Below are 23,292 nucleotides of genomic sequence, written 5' to 3'. Positions count from 1 at the left end.
CTCTAGGCTACTAGCTGCATGACCCGGGCAAGTTATTAAGGTTTCTGTGCCTCAGTTCCCCCAACCGTATAATAGGGATAATAATAGTACCTACTTCACAGGGTTAGTAAGGATTAAATGAATTAACAGATTTAAAGCATTTATTGCCTGGCATGCAGTAGGTGCTCAATTAACATTAGCAGTTGTTATGAGTCACCTTATGCAAACCGACAGTGTCAAAACAGTAAGATAATCAATTGATCTGATCATTCTTTCCAGGAAACCAGCTCTAAAATGTTACCTATTCATCATTCCGAAAGCCTTGTTGGAACACTGTTCACCTTGATCTTTATCATTGATCTTCCGAGTTCATCCTGATCTTGGGAACCTGGCTCCTTAAATCTTCTCATGGTCTCTGGCTAAAAGCACTAAGATCAGTGAAGTGTATCATACGGCATAGGTTGTCCTGGCATAGAGTCGAATTTTAATTTTTGGCGCTAAAACTCAGGTTTTTGCCCTTAATCTGCCCTCTAAACCTGAGTCTTAACTGTTGACAATCTCAGAGACCCCAGCCCAAGCACCAAAGCTTCCCCAACTCCGCAGCATTCATGAAAGATTATTACCGTCCCCAAATCTGCCAAATATGAAAGGCTTGTAGAGTTATAAAGTTCCCCAAACATGGCTCAGTATAAACTGTAGGTACACATACCCAGAGCCCCAGGTCACTGCCTCACCACCACACCCCTCACCACTTCTCCCCTGCCCTGAAGTGTTCCTAAGCCCACTCCAGAACCTTTAGCCCTTTAACTGCTATAAACAAAGTCAGAGTGCCCAGGGTTCTGCCGTGGGCACGCTGTCAGTTTGGGGCATTGGTTTTCAAAGAAAGAAACGTGTCTCCTATTCTTCTAATAAGCTCCCCACAGGCAATGCTACCTGGTAAACTAGAAGCCTTTGAAGCTTGTCTGGAATCCACCCTGGCAATGGGTTTTTGTACCGAGATCAGAAAACCTGGTTTTGTCCAAAGAGCCCCCCTAAGAATTAAGTGTTCCGATAAGTGAGAAGCATTCCATTTGCAAAGGAGCATCTCAGTAGCTTGGGCCAGTGGATTGTTTTCCATCTGTGCTCAATGGAGTCCCTGGAGGTGCCTTGGTAGCTACCAGGAGAGAATGGGGGGGAGGAGGTAGGTAGAGAAGAAAGGGCAATGCCATCTCACTGTATCTCATGAACAGTGCCCCCGGAGTTGGGCAGTGAAGAGACTGAGAGGGTGGGAACCTGGCATTACCGTCTAGGGCTGCGGTAAGGAGCCCATCTCCCGCCTCCCCAGAACAGCTCTGCTTTCCTGCTTTTATCTGTTGTGTAGGCTGAGATGCTACAGAAAATTTAAAAACACTGTTCTAGCCCAGTACTAACAATAATAATGGAAAGTGGTTTAATGTGAGGATTTTTTTTTTTTTTTACTAAACACAGACCTGTGTGAGGACAATGTCCTCTTGAAACACAATCTCAGTCTACACAACAAGAACCCTGTTCATGGGGAAAGTGATAGCAGTTTCTTCTGAAATACCAGCTCCCACATCCAACCCCCAACCCCTGAGAACAGCTAAGAAAGGGGCTGAAAGCCCCCCCAACCCAATCCCCTTCTTATCTAGGTCGATTCCACACCAGACCTCTAGATGGGCCAACTGTGATGAGGAGATCAAGCTACGGGTTTCATTAAATCTGGACCCTCCTTCCCGCCACATCTGTTGTGCTCGTATCACAAAGAACGTGTTGTTTACCAGTGTTTTCAGCATAAACTACATAAACTCCACTGTCATGTCCTCAAAGGCCCCAACTATTTATAGACTCACAATTGTGTCATATCCTCAGGAAATAATTTCTAAGAAAGAAGTTTCAGCATTTCTAATGCTTAATTGCATTTCCCAAACCCAACCAAAAGTGCTCCTTTCTCTTTATATGCCTGCCCTGAGCTTGGCCCAGGAGGTACTTGTGTTAAGCGTGGTCACAATTTACTCTGAACTTCAGCTTCTATAAATATTTGGAAGGAAACCTAATGTGTAATGCTGTGCAGAACGAGCTGGCGGTGAATATAAGATCATCTGGAGTCTCCCCAGAGGGAAAGAAAGCAGCATTTGACGTGGTCAGCCCGTGGCTCCCAGCCCGAGGAGCCCCACAGTATCAGAAACATTAGACCAAGTCCTTACCATGAACTTCACAACCTCTATTCATGTCACCCAAAGTGTAGGTGCCCGAGCTCCCAGTCTCAGTCCACAACGGAGGAAGGTGTGGGAGATGATTATAACCAGAGCCTCCTGGAAAATTGAAAATGGACAGAATTTTTATAAACACATAGGAAACTCAAGTACATAGAAACATAAAGAATATTGTTGCAGTATTTATTATTCATTGTTTTTCCACTCCCTGATTTCACAGAGGAGGAAACTGAGGCTGAGGGAGTGGTCCTGACTGGGGTCACATCCATTAGGGGTCAAATCAGGACTAACACCTAGGCCATGAGAGTCCCCACTCGCATGGTGGGCAACCATCCCCAGCCCTGCAAGGGCTGAGGCCAGAGAGGAATCCCAGAGTTCCTCTGGTCCTTGCATGACCAAATCTGGAAGAATCTATTGCTTTTTGTAGAAGAATGAGCCTCAAGTGCACCAAGGCCAAAAGCAAAACCTGGACTAACAGCCGCGCTTTCTTTCTGCAGCTCATTGGCAGAGACATCGAAGAGGCCATCGAAGCAGAAACGTCAGGAGATCTGCAGAAGGCCTACTTAACTCTCGGTAAAGTAAAGCTAGGAAAGCCCCTGATTTGGGTTGGACTCCCTGGAACCAGACTTGGAGACAGAGGTTGGTGTGCAGGAAGCTTTCAGGGACTAGCTTGAGAACCACACATCCAAGCAGCATTGGGAAGGGAGAGAATGAATGTGATGCAGCTGCAACAGGAGCTGTGCTGGTCCCCCAAGGAGCCCTGAAGTCAGGATGTCCAAAGTGGAGGCAAGGGGACCAGGTCTTCACACCCCACATCAAGCAGCCGTCCGGCTGCACCCAGGGAGCATTTGCAACCTTGGGGAAGAGAGCCCCCTCTTTTGACTCCTAATGGATGTGACCCCAGTCAGTCCCTCCCTCCTGAGAAGGGACTCAACCCTGAGCAGCCAGCAGGTAACACTTGGCATGAGTGCCTGCTGTCCTGAAGACAGCAGCTGGGGGACCTACCACAGCATCCACGACAGTCCCACTAAGATCATGGAGCCCCGAGAGCCTCCATCAACAGTCTGGGACCATTGTCTTAGTCTTGTGGGGCAGCATGCGGTTCATGTGACACATACTCAAAAGCACCCAGGTTTGGATCCAGGAACAAGTTTCTGCGGGTGCCTGATGGCCCAAGGGTGACCTTTTCCATTTGGTTCCCTTCAACACTGGAATGAATGAGGACTGTGTAGAAAGCAAGGCGGGGGAGACTAGATCAAGGCCGTGCCAAGCAAACGCCAGGCATTTCTCTCCAGGTGTTGCCCATAGGCAGGAAATAGCAGAGAGATGGGTACCGGGCTGTGGCTGGCAGGCTCCTTTCTCATTTTTGCAAGCCCCGGAATGAAGGCATTGTCCATTGTCTGCACTCCGGTGGCGAGGAGGCCAGGGCAGCAACCCAAATGGCACGAGAAATGGAGAGAATATCCCCAGAAGAAGACGAAGAACCAAAAAGCAGCCCCTGGAAGCTAAAAAATGTGCTTTCGCTGCCAAACACGTTTGTTTTGTTTTTCTGATGGGATTTGGGGGGCAATGTCAGCAACTGATTTTTTTTTTCCACCCTCATTTTGCATTCAGATTAGCGGGTCTGCTATTGTTATAGAGGCCTGAACATCCATAATGTCACTTCCATCCCACAATGGATACACACAAATGACTGTCCTTAGGGCTTTAAGGATTAGTGTCTTAAGTAAAGGCCATGAGAGATCTACTCATGGCCCAGCTACAAGGCTCCAAAGCTTTTCTGTACCTGCAGCGTAAAGAAGCAGGAAAACGCCAGAGTTCAGTCAGAAGATTAATACTAATTCTTATTAGTATTAAGTATTAATGGTCATAAAACCATTCAACCCTTTAACATTTACTTAGCACCGGCCTGGGCCAGCAGTTGTGCCAGGCATGGGGATCAGAGGTAAATAGGTCCAGCTCCTGTTCTTAAGAAGCTTCAAACTCATGGCAGATACACACAAATCAACAGACTGAGCTACAGTAAAGATAAAACCAAAGACAATCAGAGCAAGGCAGGTACAGAGGAAGGAAAGCACCCATCCCTGCAGCTGGGGGACCATGAAATGCAGGAGTTGGGTGGACTCCACTGGTAGCAAACATAAAAGAGATTAGAAAAGACCTTGAAAAGGAACCACACAAAGAGTGGAACATGGCTTCATGACTAGATTCTCTACACACTCCCCACCCTACTCCCACCTAACTCATAAAGATGCCAGTTTGCCACTAAAATTGAGGAGGAGGTGTTAGGAGACCAAACGGTTCCCACCGCTTGCAGCCTTTGGAACAGCACTTCTCAAAGTGGGGTCCATGGACCCCCTACATCAGACACACGTGGGGAGGCGTGTGAAAGTGCAGTTTCTGGAGGCCCACTCCAGGTTAGCCACTTAGGACTTCCTGGAATGCAGCCCAAAGCCACACGTCGACAAGCGCCTCCCGTGATCATCTTATGCCCCCTGGAGTTTGAGAAGCCCTGCTCTGCAGGCCAGGAGGGGCAAGAGGCACCGCGGGCTGGCTGCCCGCCCTTCCTCTCACACGCACGAAGATCTTTATTCCCGCATCCTCCCAAGCTGGCCCCACCCAAACTTTCGGGGTATTCCTGCCACTGAGAACAACAAAGGTTGCTCACCAGGCATAGGCTGTATATGGTAGAAAAGTTGAGAGTTTTCTCCCCAAAATATCAGGAAGAAGGAATGTTGGGGGGAAGTCACAGGTGTGGGGACGGAACACACTGAAGTTAGGCAGACGATCGCTGCAGCGTCTGTACGAGTGCACAGGACGGGGTCCACGGGAAAACCTTGTGAGGCCACTAGCTCAGAACGTCGGGGGGTGTGCATCACAGTGAGTCTCAAACACGCTGCTCCCCAAATTGCCAGGTTCACCTCCCCACCCATCACCACCACCACCAATCCAGCAGCTTGTGGATTCAGACTCCTGGGTCTGGGCTTCTCCACTGACACTCTGGTGGCTGCCACATGACCTATAAAATAAGGAGACAGACCCCCCGCTACAACCTAGACTCTGCTTTCCTAATTCTGTTCCTCCCCCTTCCTTGTAAGCATTCTATCGGCAATTACCTAGAAGACAAGAGTTCTCACTGCAGGACATATTAAGGATGTGCATTCCACACTTACGCTGAATGTATTACTTATTATTTATCACTAACATCAAAAATGTTAAGTGTTCTAGGTAAATGTCAGCAACATACACAGTAAAAGGTTCATTCTCCCCAGTGTTAGTCCTGGTGGACCCAATATGAGCCTTGGAGGAGGGGAGAGCAATCATGATTTATCCCCAGGAGCAGAGATGCACCCCATCCCCTGATTGGTGAATAGAAACCATACTTTGTGGATTAGATCATACTTTATTCATTTCTGGCTGGGGCAGGGCCAGAAAAGGGCAACTAGCAGCATCACAGGAAGGTGCTCTGTGGACAGGATCAAACACTGCATCAAGCCCACATCCCAGATGGAAAACTAAGATGATTGTGGGGACCTTGGGAAAGATTCAGAGATGAGGCTCACAAATAAAACCCAGTGAGGGACTTCCCGGGTGGCCCAGTGGGTGAGACTATGTGCTCCCAATGCAGGGGGCCTGGGTTCCATCCCTGCTCGGGGAACTAGATCCCGCATGCATGGCTCAACTAAGATCCCATGTGCCACAACTAAGACCCAGGGCAGCCAAAATAAATAAATAAATATTTTTTAAAAATAAAAAAATAAAACCTAGTGAGGAAAAACAAAAGAAAGGAAGGTTGTTTAGCATGGGCAGAGGAGGGCCACGGTCCAACTGAGCGTATCTTCAAGATTACGAAGTTTTATATGGCAAGGTTGCCAGCCAGTCCGTGTCTCCCCTCCAAACCCAACTCCGATATCAGAGATTTCTCTTAGAGATGAGAAGGTATTTCTGCTGGTGAGAATCATGAACTTTACAGGGAGGACCTGAGGATGGTCACAGCCCTCCTCCTCCTCCCAAGGGTCTTCAGGGAACAGGCGAGGTTCTTAGGTGTCTGAAGGGGTTTTGGTTGAAGGGTCCAGATGCCCTGACCCCAGGGGAATCTTCCAGATCCCATTATCAACAGTGTGAAGTCTGCTCCTTTCAAACACCCGCCTCAAAATTCCATCAGCTCCAAGGGCAGCCAGGTGACACTCTGAGCCAGCTCTGTTCCTTCCGAGGGTCTCTGTGTTATTCCACAAAATGCAAACACCTCACGTTCTCTCTCCCTTTGCCCTGCCCAGTGAGGAGTGCCCGGGACCTCCAGGGCTACTTTGCTGACTGTCTGTACAAGGCCATGAAGGGGGCGGGGACCGACGAGCAGACCCTCATTGACATCATTGTGACCCAGGCGGAGGTAAGACGCACTCGTTGGGCTCCACCTTCTTCTTTTGCCACCACTGATGTCATCTACAGGTCGTTTTTAGTAAGAGCCTATTTACAGAAAGAGTAAAAACAGAGAGGGCCCTTGCCTTCCCAGATTTTGTAGAGGACAGTGTGCTGTGCTTCAGTCTGTTTCTTTTTATAAAAATACAGTAACGTTAGCGGCTTCTATTCCTGTCATCTGTGGCTCCAGAGAGCTCGGGGAGCTCTGTGGAGGGAAGCCGGAGGGGCTGTTCCGGATAGGGCAGCTCCATTTTCAGGAAGGGTAAAACAGACACTCTGAAAGGTGAACAATGGACTAGATCACCCGAGCAAGTAATTTCCCGACTCCTGAGCTAGGCCTTTATTTCCTTAAACACACCCCAGAAGCACAATTTTGCACAAAAAACCACATCAGTACAAGACAATGTTTCTCAACCTTTTTTAAATTAGCGATCGGCCACCCTCCCCCCAAGGGAGGCTTCTTAGACCCAGTTTTTTCCTGTCACTCCCCTCCAAGAAATGTTAACACGGCATACACTGTATATCTGTTTATGTTCCCTATGTACATACGTAGTTAATTTTACATAAAAAGATTAAGATGTTTTTTCACCCTCTAAGAACCAGTTTTTGCCCCCGTTGGGAGCAATATCGCCCCCCTTTGAGAATGCATGAGTATAACAAAGGTACAGGGAGAGGAGTGGCCAGAAGCTTGGGAGTAGCTGTGAAGACTCAGATTCAGAATACAGGGCCACAGAGAGGAGGAATTACACAATAAATGGGAAATGGCATTTCATCCACAGCAGAGAGGCCTTGGAGAGTGAAGTGGAACTGGGCACTTGAAAACCACAGACATTTTCCCTCAAAGACATGTTAAGTGAGGGGGAAAAGATAGCAACCCAAATTCTGGCCCCCAGCTTTTTGACAAATAATACTTAACATCTGACACTGTTTTGAAATATAACTTAGCAACACAACTATTCTTTCGTTTTTATTTCTATTCCTGGAATTTCTCCTCCCCCTCTTTCTCCTCCTCTCCCTCCTCCACAATTCATATTTCCCTCTCTCTCTTAAAGCCCCTTTCTTTTTCCTCCTCCCCTTTCCCTCCTGCAGTCTCTCTGCCACTCTCTTTGTTTTATTTTGGTTGCTCTGATTCTCTCTTTCCCTTATCTCTCCAGGTCTCAGCCTTCTCTGTCTCTTAGTAACTCACCCCCCCCCCCCCAAGCCAGAGTCTCTGGAGATCCTAAGACACTCCAAGGAGCAGGTTGGTGACAAAGCCCAGCAAGGATTCTAAAGACCCCAGGGGGGCTGGACCACTCCGAGGGCTCCTCAGGGTGCTATATTCACTCCAGCATGCGTGAGCTGTAGCGTGTTTATTCCAAGATGCTCTGTCCTATCTCAGTACTGACCACAGGTCCTGGGTCATCTCCACATGGGGACCATTCCCTCGGAATGCTTCCGGCCCAGCCAGATATATTGGCCAGATCCCCTAATCCCCCAAAGCCACCTGGTACTAGAACAGAGCCCCGTGAGCCCCACCCCACCCCTGCACTGACCCCCCCCACTTCCTGCCCCTCCCCCAGCTGAGCAGCCTACCAGCCAGGGGAGCAGGGATCACAGCCCACCTGCCTGATGCAGTCTCTCTCTTGTGCAGCATCCACTTCCAACAATTCCTCCCTCTCCTACCCTCTCCTGCTTTCATCTTTCTCTCTCCTGTTGGGCCCTCTAATTGGGGCAGGAGGAGAAAAGAACCAGAAGCTTGAGCAATGGTTTGTGAGTCTCTCAAGAAAGCAAGATGGAGTCTAAATTAAAAACGACGACAACAACAAAACTAAAAACAAAAAACAAACAAAAAACTCCTGGTTAAAGAGAGCTCTGTGCTTCTTTTATGAGACTTACTGTGTTCTTTCTGGAATTATATCTTCCATGGTGCAAGTATTATCTCCTTTACTAGGTGGTCAGAATCTTCAGAGCAGAACAATCTTTTTATTTGTGTTTCTTCTGAGTCCTTTCCCCACCTCCAGCACCTAGGTTTTTCAAGCTTTTCAATGAGTTACAGTTGTTCCCTGAACACCACGGATTTGAATGGTGTGGGTGCACCCATATGCAGATTTTTTCAGTAAATAACAGTACCTGTATTTTCATTTTATGGATCTTTAAATTAACTAAGTGTGGGGAGAAGTTTGTGCTCCATAGAGATCACAATATGTAGAATCAAAAGAACTAGGGTTTGAGGCCTGATTCTATCCAAACTGTTTCAGCTTCCTGCCCTTGGGTGAGTCATTGATCAAATTCCTTTGTTTTTGAGGCAGAGATAGCAATACACAGATTCTAGACTGCACGGGGTGGCGGGGGGTGGGGGGTGGGGTGGGGGGGGCGGTGTCTGCGTTCCTAATTCCTGTATTGCTCAAGGGAGGGCCAAGCATAGATTCAAAATAAGTCCTCAACATTGATAATGAATTGAATTTTGTTGTTTGGCACTAATGTCCTTGCTGATGCGGGTACAAGAGAAAAAAAAAAAAAAGGTGTCATTTCAAACTGTGTTGACAGTTTTCTTAACCTTATACTAAGAGTCAGCAAACTGTGGCCTGCAAGCCAAATCAGGCCCACCACCTGTTTTTGTACAGTCCTGTTACCTGAAAATGATTATTTTAAAGTAACTGTAAAAAACTCAAAGGAAAAATAGTATTTTTGTAACACATAAAGTCATATGAAATTCACGTTTTAGTGTCCATAAACAAAGTTTTACTGGAACAGACACACAGACACTGAACTCAGCTTTCCTATTCTCAGCCACGAGATAGGAAGAAGAATAACTCCGACTCTGCAGGGTTGCTTTGAGGCATTAATGAGCAAGTGAGAATGACGTGCTCAGAACAGCAGCTGCCTGTGCTTATGGTGAAAACGCTATAAATGTCCCCTGTAAATGTCCCCTGTAAATGTCCCCTATAAATGTCCCCTGTAAATGTCCCAGTTGCTTCTGTCATGTCTCCTACAGGTGGACCTTCAGGGGATAAAAGCCAAGTTCCAAGAGAAGTATCACAGGTCTCTCTCTGACGTGGTTCGCTCAGACACCTCTGGGGACTTCCAGAAACTGCTGGTGGCCCTCTTGCACTGAACCGAGCCAGCACAGCAGGAGCACAGGGAGGAACCACCTTTGTCAAGAGCCCCACCCCCCAAACCAGATTTGCAAAAGCCACTCCAGCACGAAACACCCTCACGGGGCCTGGTTTACCTCCTTGGCAGCGTGAGCCATGCGGCCAGGGCAAACTGTTTAAGTTAAGGGCAGCAGGCTCAAGACGCTTGACTGGATCACCCTGAATGCTGGTTGAGCGAGTATCTGGGCTGCCCCTTAATTTTCCTTGAGGGTAGTCACTGAATGCTTTCTGAGCACAGATGAAATCTGCAGTTGATGAAAAACTATGCCTTCGTAATAAAACATTTAAAAGAATATGTATCACACAGGGATATGTATGTTCTGGGTAAAGAGCAAATGGTTGAAGTACAAGAAAGACCAAAGTAAGCAATTCATTCATTTTCCTTCTGTGTGCTCAATTTCAAATCCTCCATGTTAACTGAAGATGTGGATTACGCCTACATCACCTGTTTTTCCAAAGACTGGGTTGATTTGCTTTGGTGTTTGTCCTGTAAATAAATGACTTGTGAAATTCCAACATATTTGGAAAATGCAAACAGTTACATTTATTAATAATCACCAAGGACAGCCACCAAGGCCAGCAGCAAGGAAACAGCTGACTTGCCTATTCGAAACGTAACGAGAGGTAAAATTCCCTGATCTGCTACCTGGTTTAAATGGTTCTTCTTGCTTCTCTAGACATCTGAGCCACTTGAGTCTTCCCTCGGATCTTCAAATACAATTAGGCTGGGCACAGTGCCAACAGGATCAAGGTTAATGGTCTGACTCTCAAATGGATTGATTCTGCACCAATAGCATCTCTGTTCCAAGGTGTTTGTCTCATAGCCACGTGCTGCTACACATAAAGGGGTCTGTCATGAGAACACAGACACCTTGGTCCAATAATTATACTTATCGTTCACTGGATGATGATTTGTGCCTGGCACTGCTAAGTAGCTTACTTTCATACTTAATTTTCCCAACATCCCTATGAGGTTAATATTACTCCCATTTATGAGCTGAAGCAACTGAGACATTAAGTAATCTGGCTAAACTCATTCACAAATGACAGAACCGAGATTTGAATTCAGGGCTGGTGGACTCCAGAATCCATCCTAGTAACCGCTTTTCTTGGAAAAATAACACAAAGTACATGGAAATGGGTCTGTATTCATTGACCTGATTAAGTTCCTACTATGTGCCAATCACTGTGCTGGGCTCTGGGGATACAAAGGTAAAGAGAACACTGGCCACACCTTGGGCAGTTCATTCCCAGGCCAGTAGTGTAGATGGATGCCTCCAATATTCATCAGACGCTATAAGTGCATTGATACAGGCATGTAAAGCTCTCTACCCATGAGTAAGAAGAGGGAACACAGAGCTCTGCCTGGGGGAACTGGGGAATGCTTTACAGAGATGCAGTTGTGCTGGGTTTTGAATACATAGAAACCTTCCAGAAAAACAAAGAAAGAAGCACACGGGTAGAGGCTTGGAAACATGAGAGAGCAGGATGCGTTCAGGAGGCGCTGAAATCCATTCTCCTGGGGCACAGATGTGGTGAAAGGAAGAAGAGGGTCGGGGAGGCGGGTGACGAAGCATATGTTTGGGTCACATCAGCCGTGGTTTTGCCTTCCAAGTGTGAGCTGGGTCCTCTGGGCAGGGGTGGTCATTGGAGATGTTTAAATGAGTGAGAACATGATCAGATTTGGGTCTTGGGAAATCACTTTGGTGGTGTAATCAACACAGAGCATACCAGCCCAAGCACGCTGTGCTGTGTCTTTCCAGCGGCTGTAAAAGCGTGATCAACAAATTAAGAAGTTATGTTAACATCTGTATCCTCAACATACCGGTTTATCTACCTAACAGACACTGCTGTCATTATGAGCTTTAACACGTAAAATGGTTCAGTGACAAAACACACTCACGTTCACTTGTTGTCTTTTAAAAAACAAATGAAAACAACCAGTTCTCAGGATCTGAGCTTATAGTAAGGACAGAAAAACAAACCAGTGGACTGAAAAGAGACCTATTAAAAACAGCCATCCTTTGATGGCTGTTGAATGCCATGACTGACCTGGAGAAGAGAGGAAAGGGATTTCACAGGGGAGGAAACAGGCTGAGTAAGATGGAGAGGCAAAGTCATTTGCTCAAGGTCACACACAGGAAGAATCAGGGCCAGAATTCAAACGCAAGTCCTTCTGACCCTGATGTCTGAGCTCTTAGCCAATTAGCTCACGTCCATGAGTGCTTTCTCCAGAGCTTGCTGCTCCAGGCACCAGGCACCTCTCTGACTGTTGGACACCACTCACAGGCAGAAGCCAGTTTCCACGCTTGACCTGGGGGCTGCCTCACAAGAGAACTCCCCCGTCTGGTCTGTCCCCAGAGTGTCCCACCCTCCCTGTCCTCATGGTCAGGAATTTCCTCCTTTTCCCTTCCATACACCCCTGCCCGGCCCAGGCGCCCCTCCCCTCTCCCCAGGCCCCTACGCTCAGAGGGCAGGGCCCGCCTGGGGATGGGGAAGGAGGAGAGGACAAAGGTAGAGGAAGGGGGGAGAGCAACCCTGCCTTGTCACCCTCCCGCTGCACAGCCCTGTCCCCCAGTCCACCCACCTACTTCCCCCAGGGCCACTGGGGGAATCCTAGCTCCTGCCACTGGGGTGTTCGGGTAGGTGGGGAGGGGGTCTGAATCCCTCCTCCAGGGCTGCACGGGGAGAGCAGGTCCTGTGGGTGCACGTGGTAACTCACCATCCATTTCCCCATGAAATTCTGTTCTGGACCCTGACTGGCTCACCCCCCCGTGACTCACCTGTCATGGGCCTTAACCACATCAAAGGGGCAAAATACCTGCCTCCACCACCGCCCACAGACTGCCTTCTGCTGCATGGCGACACCACCTAACCAGACTTTTGGGGCCTCCGCCTTGAGGCAAACTGCACTTTGTCATTTTTCTCTTTTTTATTCTAGGCTCTTCCCTCACCCGGACTCAGGATCGCCAAATCCAAGGGGCTGGAGGGCAGCTGTCTCATGCCTATTCCAATCCCTCAATGAGCATGAACTGAGAATCTGCTGGGCGTTGAGGACCCAAAGGTGAGCCGATCACACCTGGTCCTGCCCTCACAGAGCTTCCTGTCCAGGGGGAGACAGACATTTACCAAGTAAACATACCGAGCTAGAAAATAATCACAGGTTGACATGACATGTCAATGTTTTACTGATTATGCTACTGGTTGTAAATTTTCTAACTTAATAAAGCTCAAGAGTTTTTGCAGTAAATTTAAAAAAAAGAAAAGAATCACAGGTTACAATACCAACCATTAAAGGAATGAAGTGGGTGCTGTGATGGAGGGTGACGGGGGGCTGGGTGGGAAGAAGGGAGAAGGGAACCACTTTAAATGTAGCAGCCAGGGCCCGCCTCTCAGGGGAGGGAGAATTGAGCATTAAGACCTAAGGAATAACAGGGAATCATCCATATATTAGGTGGGGGGGATTTCAGGCCTAGAGGACAGATCAGGACAACTTGGGATGACGTGGGAAAGCGCAGGGGTGGTCTCGGAACCCCCTGGCTGGTCAGCATGGTTGATGCTCTGTGAATGAAGGCAGGGCGAGGGGCAGTCAGCAAGGCAGTTAGGGCCTAAACGGAGCACGGCCTCACACGGTAAGGTGTCTGGGTCTTACTCCAAGTGCCTTTCCCGTGCGGGAGCCCCACATTCAGGCTCCAAGGTTTCACCTCTTCTTATCCTCATGGCTCCCAGTATGACTGGGATGGAGTGATCGAGCAGTGGTATCACCCACGCACAGTCCCAGATCAGCCCAACCTCTCTCTTCTCCTGGTTGAGCTTTTCTAAGAGGATTTTGGTGTCCTTTCCCACAAGGTGACTTAATCAGAACCATGTGACATATCAGAGAGTTTCTAGAAACACTGGATTCCACTGGATCACACTGAAGGGTTGTGGTATGTTGGTAAATGTTTAAAAATTAGCCCTCTTTGGGGAGGGGTAGCTGATCTGCAGCACTTGCTGATTTCCATGGTGTAAATACTCCCACTGTAGCCAATTCAAGCTACCGCTATGATGTCACCGAACACAGGGTTCAGAAAAGATGGGAGTAGCACACCTGTATATAGTCTTTCCACCACACATATACAAGAGACGCAAAAAACTTCAAGAGCACAGATGATAGTAAAATGTAGTAAGTAATTAGAAAGTAATAAATTTTGAGTATCTATTACATTTTTATCAATATAATTTAATTGTAGGTTTACATAATTTAATTTTGTTTTTGTTTTTTGCGGTACGAGGGCCTCTCACTGTCGTGGCCTCTCCCGTTGCGGAGCACGGGCTCCGGACGCGCAGGCTCAGCGGCCATGGCTCACGGGCCCAGCCGCTCCGCGGCATGTGGGATCTTCCCGGACCGGGGCACGAACCTGTGTCTCCTGCATCGGCAGGCGGACTCTCAACCACTGCGCCACCAGGGAAGCCCGACATAATTTAATTTTTTAATAATGACTATGATTAACACCAGCTCATCAAATTCATGCAAAATTAACAACTGGCTCCCATGAACCCATAGGAGCCGATGCCAGCGCTCCATTTGGTGTGAGTTTCCATCCCATTTCTTCCAGGGGACTCCCGAGACGATTTGTATCCTGTCCCCAGGTACCTGCATAAGAAGTGATTATCCTGAACACTGTTCCCCCAGGACAAAGTGTTGCTACCTACCATACATCTCAGGGGCACAATGAATGGTTGTGTATGTTGTCTACTGCACAAGGCTGCCTGGTGGAGGGGATGTTTGGGACCTGCAACCCAGCCCTAGTCCCTCCATCAGATTTTGCCTGCAGGACTACAGCTGCCTAGAGAGGGCGCCTTCCACTAATTTTCACCGAGGTACCGTATGGACTGGTCCTGGAACTGTAAGTAATCTATTTTACCTGTGAGAGGCCATTCAAGAGACTCTTCCCTGGACAAAATGCCCGTTACCAGCTTCTTATTCTAAAAAATATTTAGATTCTGCCCCTCTTGGCATATAATCAATAGAGCCACATAATCGATCCCTGTACATCTAAGGAGAGTGTTTAAAAGTGAAGATTAGGGCTTCCCTGGTGGCGCAGTGGTTGAGAGTCTGCCTGCTGATACAGGGGACACGGGTTCGTGCCCCGGTCCGGGAAGATGCGGCTGGGCCCGTGAGCCATGGTCGCTGAGCCTGCGCGTCCGGAGCCTGTGCTCCGCAACAGGAGAGGCCACAACAGTGAGAGGCTTGCGTACCACACACACACACACACACACAAAAAGTGAAGATTAAAAAGAAAAAGGAGACGAGAATAACGGTCCAGAAGAGGAGACAGAGGTTATGCCCCATATACGGAGACAGATGGTGGCGCAGAAGAGGGATATCGGGCTGCCTTCAGGAAGACGTCAGCCCAATCCGAGTTAGATGTGTCAGCCCCCAGAACACCCCGCCATCCTCACCCAGAGGGCACTGGGTCCCTGCCCCAGCAGTGCAGAGTCTGGCTCCTGCAGCAGCAAAAGACCGATGCACAGGACTCCTCCAGGCTGCAAACTAGCTACTTCCCAGACCACACTACAGCCCATAAAAATGCCTCAGATAAGCCCCCAGAAACTAGATAAGTCAAGAAATAAAGGTGCCAGGAAACCAGAAGTGGTATTCGGCTCTCCATACCAACAAGCAGGAGCTGCCACACTGTATGCAGAGAGATGACAAGGCTGCCTGCTTGTGCTACTACAATTTCTTGCATGACCAGGGCACAGAGCGGTGACCATTATGTTAAGAGAGGGTCAAGAGAAAGAAAAGTGGGTGGGGTGGGGTGGGGGCAGGGAGACAGGGTTTCAAAAGAAACGTTTTATATTTATTTTATTTCTGTAAATTTTAGGTTTACAGAAAAGTTGTAATTATATTACAGATAGTTCCCATAGATCCCACGCCCAGTTTCCCAAATGTAGCATTAATAGTGTACATCTGTCACAACTTATGAACTAATATGGATACGTTATAATTGAGTAAAGTCAATACTTGATTCACATTTCCTTAGTTTTTACCTAATGTCATTTCTCTGTGCCAGGGTCCCATGAGAATACCACATTACATTTAGTTGTTATGTGCCTTTAGGCTCCTCTAGACTGTGACAGTTCCTCAAACTTTCCTTGTTTCTGTTGACCTTGACAATGTTGAGGAGTACTGGGCAGGTATTTTGTAGAATGTCCTTCCATTTGGGTTTGTCTGATATTTTTCTCATGGCTAGACTGGGGTTATGGGTTTGTCTGGAAGGTCACAAAGGTAAGGGGCTATTCCCATCACAGCATTGTCAAGGATACAAGGGTACAAGGGTACATGCCATCAAGGTGACTTAACACTGCTGACGTTGATCTTCTGGCTCAGGTAGTGACTGTCAGGTTTCTCCACTGTACTCATTAAAAGGAAGTCACTGTGCATGTCCCATACTTCAGGGGCAGAGAGTTATGTTCTACCTCCTGGAGGGGGCAGTAGCTACATTATCTGGGATTCTTCTGTTCAGGTTTGTCTGTTCTCCCCCATTTATTTATTTATTCAATCATTCATTTATATCACTATAGACTTATGAATACTTATTTTGTACTTTGGGTTATAATCCAAGACTATACTATTCATTTTGTTGCTCAAATTGCTCCAGCTTTGTCTACTGGGAGCTTTTTCAGTTGGTTCCTGTGTCCCTCTGACTGACCCCCTCACTTTGCTTCTTGAGGACTTCTTTTGTTTCTGGTACTATAAGGTGCTCCAGGCTCATTTTGCATATTCCCTTCCCCAGCCCTAGAATCTGCCATTTCTCCAAGAAGCCCTGGTCCTTTTATGGGAGAATGATATTAGAAAACAAAATCTGGGCACTGGGTGTGCTAATTGCTTCTAGGCGCACTCAGTGGACAGAGCTAGGAAATATAAGTGTATATACTAACCCATGTAAACACACGTATCTATATTTATACATATATGTAGGTAGATGATACAGATATAGCTGTATAGGTATAGATGTAGACATAGACATAAATCCACCTGTATCTATATTAAGTTAGACATGAGTTCATACAATGTCTTCAGCTTTCATTCAGCACCACACGGTTCATGCTAGTAGGATATTTGACATCTTGAAAACATCACAATGAGACAAGAGAGTGGGAGGGAAGCTCCTAGAAAAAGGAGCCATGGGGGAAGAAGCAAAGAAAACCACACAGTGCCCTGCATGTGCCACTGATTGACTGTATTTCCATTTTGTATGGCAGAGTTTGTGCCCAGATGTGGGGAGAAAGGGTAGTCCATGTCTGAATGGGCCTCCACTACCAGGTACCCAAGGAAATATCCTTAGGTTCTGAAGAGAATGCTCCATGGCTCCATTGTGACCAATCCAGAAATACTGAAGTCTTCTGTTCCTAAGGCAACCAACTTCCAATGAGTTCAAAATAATGTTCAGCCAACAAAGGAAAGGGAAATAAAGGCCATCTTCGGCACTAGAATGAAGAGACAGTGGGTTCTTATGTCAGTCTCTTCCTGAAAATGATTTTTTTCCCCCCTATAAGTGTAACTTTAGGATTCCTTAGAACAAGGATGTCTCAGAACAAAAGAGGCCTGAAGCATTTTTAGACTCTGGGCTAGAAGAAAAAAAGCACTGGTTTTGAATCATTCCTCGCTGTGAGTAACGTGGCCCAGGATAATATGACTCACAAACCAAAATGGACACACTAACTGGCTGAACTCTGAACCCAACCCAAGTATTAATTTTTTTTAACTACACTGAAAACAAAATCAAAGTTGTTGTTTTTAAAATCCTACCAAACCAGTTCAAATTAGAACCAGTCTTTGGAAATGGTAGAGCCAGAAGAAAAAAAGAATTAGAAAAGCAAAATCATTTCCATACAAGTATTTCATTCAAGTGTCTGGCACATACAAATATGCACTGTATATGTATTTCTATCAGTAGGAGTTCTTTTAAATGAATCTCACTTAACCTATTTGCCAGATTAAGTAACATGCCCCGTACTCTCTATAAAGTCTATTAGTGGAGGTCCTGGATGCTCTGAAGGCTGGTGGCTTGTGGGGCACTGGGTGGGAAGCCCTCCCTTCTGGTGGATCGTGTATTTTGCAAGAGTGCATTGTATTTGTTCCCTAACCTGTCTATACCTGTTGTACTCACTATTGTAATTACATAATTTAATTCAATATTAAATAAGTCGATCAACTATAAGTACAAAAGGAAAGACTTCTTGTTTCTATGAAAGCTAAATCAAATGCTTTGGAAAGACTAGATAAAGGTGTGTTGCATTTAAAATAAAAAGACTGAACGACAACACTGATGCCCATCAGTGGCTCATCTGCAAAGAAAAAGTTTTCAGTAAATCAGTGTACATTTGAATGCTTTATATGAAAAATAAAATTATGTATGTTTTATTGTAAGGATTCTCTGCTTTTGGCTTAAATAAAATGGCCAATTGCCCTTATCCAGTGTGGCAGATAAGCGGGTTTCCATTCTGTACGTATCTTTTCTTCCTTCTGAAACACTAATTTGTCTGTGATGATCACACAGGCTTTTCTTTCCAAGGCACCACCATTGCCTCCTCTGTCTCTGGATACCTAACCCTCTGTGCAGTGATTAAGAGCAGGGAGGGGCTGAGGAGAGAGGAAGACCAGGGAGAGGCTCCAGGTGGCTCCATTCACAGGCTGTGCTGTTTTGGGAAGCCACCTTGCTCTCCTGAGACTCAGTTTCCTCATCTGTAAAATGGGGGTGATAACAGTTCAGAAGCTTCCCTACTTAAGGACCAGAAGCAAAAGAGCCTTCATAGATGAGAACAATACACCTCCAGGAGAAACAAGGAGACTGCCTGCTAATAAGAGACGTCTTTAGAGGTCACTTACTCAGTGTCATTTTGAGTTTACCAAAAACAACAGCAACAACCTGTTCATGTATAAGCGGAGGAGCCGAACCTACCTAGTAGGATCTTGGTGAGGGTTAAATGAGATTACGTATCAGAAGCCCTTAGCACAGAGATGGACCCATGCCAAGAGCTCCCTATACACTGGATAAATTTTTGTCTAGCCAAGTCCCCCCATTCTCTGTGCTAGATGGCCATGACCCCTGAAATGGAATCTCAAAGCAGTCTATTGCACGAGGAAGCAAATCTAAGTTGCAAATGCCAGATGGATTCAGGAACCCCACATTTTCCCACCTGGACTAACAAGACAGACCGGGGTGGTCTCCCCACCTACAGTCGCGTCCCTTCTCCAGGCTATTTCCCACCCCACAGCCAGCATTGCAGTTCTCCTTACTGCTCTCTCCCACACTGTCCCCAGGCTCCCAGAAGGGTTTGCCACTCTCACACCTCAAGCCTTTATGCTTCCTCTCCACGGGGATGTCCAACTAGCATCTCATACTAAATGCATCCAAAGAAAAATCTTGATTTCTCCCACAAGATCTGTTCCCTTCCTGGTCTGCCTGATCTCAGTAACCACTCCCAGCTACCCAGTTGTTCAAACCAAAGTCTCTTTGTTTCCTTTCATCCCTCAATCCTCAAGGACCATGGGGCAGGTCCTATTAGTTCTGTTACTCAAAATAGCTTCGACTTTCCATGTTTTATCACCTCCAAAGCTCTCACTCCAGGTCAAGCCTCCATCCTCTCTATCCTGAATCCCTACAATGGCTTCATATCTGGGTTTCCTGCTTCCCTGGTTGCTTCCTCTCTGACTCCTTCTGGAACCTCCACTCTCCCCCATCATTCACCAGGCACCGGCCACACTGACCTTTTTTCTGCTCCTCAAACTTGTCACGCTTCTTCCTGCCTCAGGACCTCTGTACCTGCAGTTTTCTCCACCTAGGACCCCCCTTCTCCCAGACTGCCCCGTGATCCGATCGTAGTGTACGTCTCCCCCTCCAGAGGCTTAAGTTGGCCATCCTGACTAGTCCCATTCCCAACACTGCCCTCAAAACACACCCAAACTTTCCCTTTAACATTATCTTGTATCGTCTTCATAGCCCTTGTCACCATCCATAGTTATCTTATTTGTTTACATATTCATTGTCTACACCCCCCATTAGAATATAAGTTCAAGGAGGGCAGGGACTTTTTCTCTGTTATTCACCGCTGTAACCCCGCACCTAGAACAATGTCTGGCGCATTGTAGGTGCTCAATAAAATGTGGTTGAACAAATGAACACCTAACACAATTTTCTTCTTCCCCTTTTCCAGGCAGCTTTACCCTCTGACTTCCAAGTTTCCTTTCTGTTGCAGCATCACAATCTTGCCTTGCCTGCCCCACCCTCATGTAGCTAGTCTCCCCCCTCTAAGCACTCCCTTTTACACAGTTCCATCAGAGCACTTAGTGTATTATTCTTCATCATTCTTTGTCCATATCCCCAACTAGACCAGGAGCTCTGTGAGATGAAGGACCACATCTTCCTCAGCCTTCCAGCCCCAACACACACAGCAATTCTCTATATCCCTCACCACCCTGCCAGCCCTGACCGCTAGATTATTTCATATCTAACCTTTTCCTCCATCCTCTTCTCTATCACAGTGCTGCCTATATAGCACTTATCATCACCCCAAATCATCTCATCTCTAGTTATTCATTTATTTGTTCTGCTTATCTATTGCCTGCCTTCCAAACTGTATCCCTAGTGACTTGAACAGTGACTGACACATAGTAGGTGCTCAATAAGGATCCGTTTACAAAGGCCTCATTCAATGTGTTTGTTAAGTGAAGGACTAATTAATCAATTAGCCACCATGACCACTATAAATCTCGGGACACCCAAAGAACAGGGAGATTCGATGCTATGTTTACAGCAGTTACTCACGGTTTCCAAAACAAGACACATGGACATGATTCATGAAAATCACATTCTGAAGCAAATGTTTGTGAGGAGAGGGGGGAGGAGAGGGGAACGGGGCAAGTAGACATTTGGCTAATGAGCAAAATGGGTCTCGAACTGCTCCAGGGCATCTACTGCCTGAATGACTGACTGGTTGCTTCTTTTGTTTGGCATTGAGTCAGGAGCAGCAGGTCTCTCTGCAGCTCTACTAATTCTATGCCAATTAGTCCAATTAGAAGCAGGTCTATAGATTAATTGCCCAGATGTTTGACTTCATCAGAGGTCACATGGCATACTCAGCCCAAGAAGATTCACATAGATCTTGGCACACAGAGGATGGAGGAAGGGATGACACTCAGCAAAACAGGTCTCAAAGGCAAGTTCTAAGATGACTTAAGGCAGTTTCAACAGCCACTTTCCAAGAGGGAGACCTCAGGCCACCTGCCTTCACCAGGCCCCTCAACCTGGGCCAGCTGGGGAGTAGGGACATGAGATTTGCTGGTGACGTCGGCTTGGCATCTTCCATGTGACATGTAACGAATATCAACCATATTAAGTCACTCTAGGTCCCCAGCATTGCTGAAAATGCGATAAACAGAAGTTGGGCCATGGGCCACCACAAGGGCAGCGAAAGTGGAGGCTGGAGCTGAGCCAGCTGATGGGGCCAGCAGAACAGAGTCCAGCTCAGGACTGCCAGCCACCAGTCCCCAAAATAATGTTTCACCAGGATGACATGTGAGACCTGGCTAGAACTGGTCTACCCCAGTGGACGGAAATGGATGGCTAATTCTAAACACATTATCAAACGTACAAATGTACCCAAGAACCTAGCTGGCTTCACTTCACCTCTGGGCAGGGTGTCTGTAAGGAAGATCAAAAGAAGAGTTATTGGTTTCTACTTTATGTCTTATTATGAATAAAGGAGGCCAGTTAATCATGCCTGAAGTTTGTAAGAGATGTGAGTGGTACCCAGCAGAGTGCTTTCCACCCTTGGCTGCACAGTGGAATCGCCAGGGAAGCTTACAGAATGCTGAGCCTGGGCCTCACCCCAAAGATTTGGATTTTACTGGACTCAGGGGTGCAGCCTGGGAATTGGGAATTTTTTAATTTCCCCAGGGCTTGAATGGGAAGCCAGGATGAGAACCACTGCCCTAACACAGCTGCAGATTGAGAGGCTCTGAAACCCAGCCCCTGCCTTCACCCATGGACACTCCCCCAAACTCCCATCACCCTACGGACTCATTTTAAGCAAAGAGGAAAGGGAAGGACCACTCACTGACTCCTGTCACAAAGGGCCCTTCTGGGGACATAAAGTGTACCTCTATACAGGTTATACTGAAGTCCTCATAATTTCCTATAAAATCCTAATTCTTAAACTAGAATTCTCAGCCATCTATCTACCTGCTCATGCATTCCTCCAACAAATACTCTTTGAGCATCTGCTATGGACTCAATGTTCTTGCTTGCATGAAGATTTCATTCCATTAGGGGAGACAGAATGAACAATAAGATGTTACAAATAGAATAATTTCATTAAACAAAAAAGTGTAATAAAAAATAAAACAGGGTGACATGACATAGAGAGACAGGTGGGGGGGACAGAAGCCACTTCAGGTGGCCAGGAAAGGTACTTGTGATGGAGTAACATCAGCTAAGTCCTGAACATTGAGAAGCCAGCTGTACGACTACCTGAGGGAAAAGCAAGTGCAAAGGCCCGGCTTCAGTCTCCTTGTAGGCCCACTTCAACTCCTCTGCTGTCCCACTGGGTGTCACCAACTCCCCCACCTTTGCATTCTGGCCTTGTCCTACCAGAAATGCCATCTTCCAATCCAAATCTATGACTGCTCAAAGGATCCCCTGCCTTCTAGAAGCTTCCCTGATCCAGTCCCTTCCTCATTCTGAATGCTCATTACCTCACCTGAAATGTCTGGAAATGCCTTTGATAAATCGCAATGGGTATAAAAGCATAAGACTCGATTATTACTATTCATACCTCCTTAGCCTCCTGCCTGATTTGCGCTGAATCATCACACCCTTGATTTTGTGGTCTTGTTGTTTCACCTGGGTACAACTGGTCTCCTTCCATGGGATCTTTGGTCCTTCTGGGCATAAGTCAGGTTTTCTGCTCCTTTGGTATTCCTAGTGGCTCCTCAAACAGAGCTAGGCATTCATTCATAGCCCCTGACCAGAGCTCTTTATAGGAGGATTTGACTAGGTTGGCAATTCAGTGCTTGTTTGCATAAAAGAGTTAATCAGTAAGCCTTGCCTCCAAACCACAGCCTTCATTCTCTTTTGTACTAGCATTATCTCCATTTTATAGGTGAGAAAGCCAAGGCACAGAGAGATTAAGTAACTTGCTGTGGGTCACACCGTTGGTAAGTGGCAGAGCTGGGATTCAAACCCAGGTCTACCTGGTACCCGATGCTGGGCCACACTGCATGACCTGGTCCTGAGAAGCATGCAGGTCAGTAGTCCCAGCCTCAACTTTTCAACAAAGAAACTAAAACTCATAAAAGAATGAACAGAGGTAGCTTGGTTCATAGATTGAGTTGGTGCCAAAGCCAGGGCAGTTGTTCATGGCTGCGGATGCCAAGGCCTCTGGGCTTCTGCTTTGCCACACCCCTTCAGAAAGGTCAACGTTCTGGTTGGGATTCAGCCGAAGTGCCAGGTCTTCACTGTGCCCTCTACTGAATTCCAGTGCTGTCAGGGTGCTGCCGA

At 46.9% G+C, this 23,292-nt stretch overlaps 1 protein-coding gene across 1 annotated transcript in view; it reads left to right on the top strand.

Moving 5' to 3' along the window:
- ANXA13 (annexin A13) overlaps nt 1-9,705 on the top strand; it is a gene marked incomplete at both ends in the record, with an annotated part of 55,319 nt that extends 45,614 nt beyond the window's left edge. The window contains 3 exons of the mRNA XM_081258246.1: nt 2,690-2,765; nt 6,470-6,582; nt 9,586-9,705. Of these exons, the coding sequence (XP_081114372.1) occupies nt 2,690-2,765; nt 6,470-6,582; nt 9,586-9,705 (309 nt within the window). The remainder of the gene's footprint in view (nt 1-2,689; nt 2,766-6,469; nt 6,583-9,585) is intronic.
- Between the last annotated feature and the right edge of the window lie 13,587 nt (nt 9,706-23,292).

Source organism: Mesoplodon bidens (assembly GCF_964165515.1).
Source record: "Mesoplodon bidens genome assembly, chromosome: 16".
Classification (NCBI taxonomy): Eukaryota; Metazoa; Chordata; class Mammalia; order Artiodactyla; family Ziphiidae; genus Mesoplodon; species Mesoplodon bidens.
The sequence above is the reverse complement of the archived record's forward strand: the minus strand, read 5'-3'. Positions and strand labels throughout refer to the sequence as shown.